A 5767-nucleotide genomic window follows, 5' to 3' on the forward strand; every position below is an offset into this window, starting at 1 on the left:
ATGAAAATACATAACATTGGCTTCTGAACACACATGAGACTTAAATCAAATACCCTCCTTGGTCCCTTGGCTTCCACTTACCCAGTAACACTGGTATCAGGATGACTTTCAGTGGGTAAAACATGCTGTTGTCAATTTTTCAATCTTAAAAGAAAAAAAAAAGTCAGAAAATAGTGTTAGGAGGAGTTCATTCATTCAACCAATCACTAGTGAGTACCTCTGTGAGCCAGTCTTTCTCTGAAGTACTAGGATGCAGCATGGAACAAGGAAGACAAGGGCCTAGTCACATGCAGCTTGCATTGGCAGGGAAATGGAGAGAAAAAAGCAGCAAATGAATGAATAAGAAACAGCGGATGCTGGTAACTGCTATGATAAAACAGAGTGGTGTTTGAAGAGTCACTTGGGGGCTGCCTCAGATTGGCTGTAAGGGAAGATCATGTGAAAGTTGCTTTTCGAGAGAATAAAAGCAAATAATTCCAGGATAACCTTGAGATGACAACCCTAAACAATCTACAGTCTGACAGTTTCATAAAAATGAAAGATTACAAGATACTCAGCCTGAAATGTTGATCTATATCTCCAACTAAATTAAAACAACTGCCTTAAATATATAAAGAACATTCTGAACATGTAAGAAGGGAGATACACAAATAAGGGGGAAATTTCTAAGCTCAGTTAAGGCATTCACCAAGTTCTATGACACAAAGAAGCCACCTGAAAGGTCCATGGCGAGATTTTATTTTTTCACTTTTTCAGGCAGGATAGCAGGAGTAGAAGGAGAATCGGGCTGTACACAGGCAAAAGTACTTTAAAAGCATCTCTATTATCTCTGTGGTATAAATTTCACTGCATCCACCATTTCCTGGGAATAGATTTGCTGTTCTACACAAAGCCCCACAGTTTTCTTAACAAAACAGAAATAAATACCTTAACTCCAAAGAGTCACAATTCAACCAGCCTTAGGCTCCAACCTACTCCTGCGGCGGGCCTCAGCCATGATCTCTGAACCCTTGACAGCCTGGAGTAATTCCACCTCAGAATTTGCTGAAAGGAAAGGTCTTCTTGGTGTATTAACATCATATTACCCTAGCCAGCTCTGCTGGAAGTCCAGCATGTGTGTGGTGGCCATTTCAACTTATAAAAAAATGATTACCTAAGAGTTTCTTATCTGAATTTTAATCAACAAAATTCTCCAACTGGGTCTTCCCTGGTGGCTCAGTGGTAAAGAATCTGCCTGCCAGTGCAGGAGACATGGGTGCAATCCCTGATCTGGGAAGATCCCACGTGCCGCAGAGCAACTAAGTCTGGGCACCACAACTCTGTGCTCTGGAGCCTGGGAACCACAGCTAATGAAGCATGCACGCCCAGAGCCCGCGTTCCACAACAGGAGAAGCCACCACAGTGAGAAGTCAGCACACCACAGAGAAAGCCCGCACACAGCAACGAACACGCAACACAGCCACAAATGAATAAAATCATTTTAAAAAATTCCCCATCTGGAAAATCAGGGTCAAGCTGTTCAAGGCAGCCCTACCTAGGTCTTGCTTGTGCCGAAAGTCAGTTGACCTTGATGAACCTCAATTTCCTCACTTATAACATGGGGATAACGACGCAAGAATCAGATGTAAGAATGTAGATATCAGTGCTTTAAAAAATAGAAAGCATTACTATATAAGATCCTATTTTTTATAGCCTAAAAGTCATATAGGAAATTTAGAGGAGATTTTGGACTCTGAGAATCTACCTTTACAAGAATGGCAAATGATGAGTCAGAATGAACTGGAAACTTCTTAAGTTTCGGTTCTTGAATCCATTACAACAATGAAGGTAACAATTACACTGACTCAGATGTACCAAAAGTCACATTAAGTTTTCCCAAATATAAGTATTTCTAATGAAAATACAGATCTCTCTCAAGATAGCCACAGCGTGCTTTATTCCAGCTCTATGTAAAAGATACACCCACCTTATCCCACACATCCATCGCTGAGCATAAGGGGCTTCCTTTATAGTATAACTTTAATTCATCATATCTGGGACAACTAAGATCCCTGTTGTATTCTGGATGAATTTTTTCTCCAGGAAGTTGGTTGTGCTCCCTTCATTCCCCAGCAAATAGTTTTTCTATATTCCCCAAAGCAGTGCACTATTTGCACCGAGGAGTAATCATTGATTACAGAGTAGACTTACCTACACCCTCAAGGGCAGGACCAAAATGCATCTCATTTATGACTGTCCATGCCTGTGCTACAGCAGTGGTGAAGTGTCTGGCATATACTGGATACGTGCTGATAGCTGCCAATATAACCATCAAATTGAAATCAGCTTCGACATCCTGCATAAGCACTGTTCTATTTTAAGAGGAAACCAGCGACTCCAAAAAGATTCTGAATCTAGTCACCAAACTCAAGACACACAGAGCCACACCCAAACCTTTTTCAAACAAATTCTAAGAAATGTGCCAACAATCTGACAAATAGAAGATACCCATTTTCAGTCCTAAGTACTCAAAGGCACCATTAGAACTCTGTGTGAATGAACAGAGAAGCAATGACTTAACAGTAAAAGCATTAAGTTTTTTAAAAATTCCCTTCCCAGATCAGACATTCCATTAACTAATTCTTTGATATTTGGGAAACCACTCCATCTCCCCAGGCCTTATTCTTAACATTAAAGGATCAGACTTTTCCCCTCTAGTTATAGCACCACACTAGAAGTCAGTAACTGACACTCATTAAACTAGAGAACAGTATGTGACAGGCACTGTCTGAGTGCTCTGCACATTAACCAATTTAATTCTCACAACCCTCTATGAGGTTTTACACATGAGGAAACTGAGGCACAAATTGGTGAAATAACCTGCCTAACAACACAGAGCAAGTAGCAGAGCCAGGATTCAAACCGGGGTCTTCTGGATCAGAGACCATGTTCTTAACTACTATGGACGTCTCCTCCATGCATGTGAAAGTAATCAGTGTTTTAGAGCAAAGCTTTCCTGAACTTCATTTAACAAAACAAGATTAATCTGATCCCCCTGACTGACTGACCTTCTCACCTCCTGCCCCTAGTTAACTCCTGTTCATCTTTCAGATCTCAAATTAAATGTAATTTCCTCAAAGAAACCTCTCCCAAACCACCCTATCCAGGACACATCCTAGCCACATGTTTTAATAGTACTGTTATTTCTCTTTCTTTTAGGGCACTTGTCACAATTTCTAATTACATATTCGCTTAAGTGCTTGTTTGATTAAAGGCTTGTACTCCACCCCTCAACCCCCAAGACTATAAACTTCATGAGGCCAAGAGCCATGCCTATTGGCCAGTGCATCTCCAGCACCATCACAGAGTAAGACCCAGAGTGAAAGTCCAGGGACCACTGATCAGATGAATTAATAAACACTTAAATGGGCCAAGAACATGACTTGAGTCAAGTTTCAAGTTTCCTAGTTAGTTGGTAGATATTCAGAAATTCCTACCATGTAATACAGATAGATAAATAATAGTAGATGGGTAATCTTATATATATATATATATATATATATACACACACACACACATATAGTTCAGAATTTTATTATTCAGATGAATAATTCAGAATACATATATGAATCTCAGTCTCTAAAAAATCTAACAGAAGCACTCAGATGAACCTTAAGCACCTTGATGGACTCCATCTGAATCTTCGACTCTGCCAGCTTCCTTCCCAGATGCTGATTTATCTTCTCACAAGCATGTTCTTGAGGTAATTCTGCATAGTAAGTTATCTCATGTGTTGGTCAAATGTTTGGAGCTAAGCTTATGGTTCTTTCACAATATAACTCTTGGCAAGTATCTTCTATCACCCCTGGGGATAACTGTAACTATCAGGACCTCCTTTTCTATTATTAAAAGTGTAAGGGAATTGTTGTCTTTGGCACAATTAGAAAAAAAAAATCTTCAGAAAAGAGGTTCACGGCAATGAGATGACCACAGAGGATGTGGAAATGACCCCCTCAATATTACAATATTACAGGACAAAATAACGGAGAGGCACTCTCTCTCAGTCAAGTGTTTGCCCCTAGTAAGGACAAGTGACCACTGAGCTCACCGATAACCTCACCACCTTCCCTCAATCAGGCAGTCATTATTCCTGCTCTCTCCTTTAGACCAGCTTCTATCTAAACCATCCTACTTTATCTTCCCTGAGATCCAGCCATGCAGATGGTGAGGCAAGCATGAACAACAGCCTAGCCCTCTTGGGAGGTTTAAGTTCCTGACTTCTTAAGGTTAAATATTGGCCTGTGTAGGATTGGGAGAAAAGAAACAGTTCAGGAAGAGTTCTGCCATGAGTCCAAGGAACAGCCAGCCACAGCTCTATCTTAAAGACACAGGCAACTTAAAAGCTAAAGCTTATCACCATCATCATCATCATTTATTCTTTTATTAAGAGCAAACCTTACTGGTTTTTTCTCTGAGGATCTTAATACAGGTTACTCTACACTGCAGAAAGGAAAACTGGACCCACTAGACTACCTTATGGCAGTCCTCCTGCAGAGGCTCACAGTTCTGGGATTGCCTCACAGCCCAAAAGGATGGCCTTTAAATGAAAACCTTCAGAACCAGCTTTATTCCGAGTGAGAAAAGTTCAAGTCACTGCTTAAGAAATACAAAGCAGGCGCTTACCCAAAATGATGAACACCAGGAGAAGCAATTCACTCAATTCTCCCACCACTGCAGTTCCCAAGTCCGACTGAAGACACTTCTGCCTGCACAGAAGGTCAGGCTCAGATCAAACCATATGCGTGCATCCTGAGGTGGCTGCTGCGACACAAACAGGAACCTCCGAATTAAGGTTCTCGTTTCAGTCAGCTGGCCTATTACTCAATTTTTATTTACACTTTCATTCTAAAATGAGGTAATAAATTCACCTTACTGAGGCAAGCCTCATGCTTCAGACCTCTGCAGGTGTCATCTCCTCTCCTAGGTGACAACCTCCTAGGGTGGGATGTTGAATGGTCCCAGGTAAACAAGCTGAGAAATCAGCTTCATGCAAACAAAATACGTTTAAGATTAACACAAAACATTTTGCTCTGTATCTAAAATATAGCAATCTTGCAATTTTATTTTTCCTCTCAGTACAGAGGGGCAATATAGCCAATCCCTGCTTCCAAAGGTATGCCTGTCCCGTCCTCCAACTCACCACCGAGGCATGTCAGTCTCCCCTGACCATGTGACATCAGCATTTCTAGCATGCAAGAAGCATTTTATTCCTCAGAGAATCCCCCGGGTGACTTGGACATCCTAGATTAAAAACTCAAAGCTTCTTTGAATCAAGGTATCTTTTGCTTTCAAGTCACCACTTCAAAATAAGTGTTTTCAGTGTACACACCTTCAATCTTGCCTGCATTTGTTTGACTTACACATGGGCATACTTGTTTTTTGAAACTTGTTCTGTATTGTTTGACAAGTTGTTGAATGCTTGCTCTTCTCCAGGACTATGTCTCATGGTTCTTGAGAATGGGTATGCCGGTAAGCCAGCAACTGAGCAAATACCCACAATGTGGTCTATTTTAAACTACCAACATTTTAACAATTGTTAAAAATTCCTAAAAATTTAACAATCAGCTCTTAAGCCATGAGCTGGCTCCAGCACACCTCTGAATCTATGTAGATTTTTGCTGGGGTACGGCTCAGAGATGAATGGTTACTGGGTGCCGAAAATCATAAACCACCTCCCTTCTCTTTCACATGATGGCTCTAGTCTTATATGTACACACACACCAAAAAG

The 5767-nt window shown here is 40.9% G+C and overlaps 1 protein-coding gene across 19 annotated transcripts in view; it reads right to left on the minus strand.

Moving 5' to 3' along the window:
- JAML (junction adhesion molecule like) overlaps positions 1 to 4770 on the minus strand; it is a 31335-nt gene extending 26565 nt beyond the window's left edge. For 2 of the 19 annotated variants that reach the window (XM_086339469.1, XM_086339487.1), the window contains exons 1-3: positions 2864 to 3003; positions 2191 to 2295; positions 82 to 144 (exon numbers count right to left, since the gene is read on the minus strand). In XM_086339469.1, the coding sequence (XP_086195595.1) occupies positions 82 to 124 (43 nt within the window). In that variant the 5' untranslated portion in view covers positions 125 to 144; positions 2191 to 2295; positions 2864 to 3003. Of the gene's footprint in view, positions 1 to 81; positions 145 to 927; positions 1045 to 1534; positions 1646 to 1966; positions 2064 to 2190; positions 2378 to 2859; positions 3022 to 4662 lie in introns of those variants that run through there. The other 17 variants (XM_086339482.1, XM_086339484.1, XM_086339486.1 and 14 more) reach the window with 15 other exon arrangements.
- Between the last annotated feature and the right edge of the window lie 997 nt (positions 4771 to 5767).

Source organism: Bos grunniens, chromosome 15, assembly GCF_055505025.1.
Source record: "Bos grunniens cultivar Pamir isolate PY7600 chromosome 15, Bosgru_T2T1.0, whole genome shotgun sequence".
Lineage (NCBI taxonomy): Eukaryota > Metazoa > Chordata > Mammalia > Artiodactyla > Bovidae > Bos > Bos grunniens.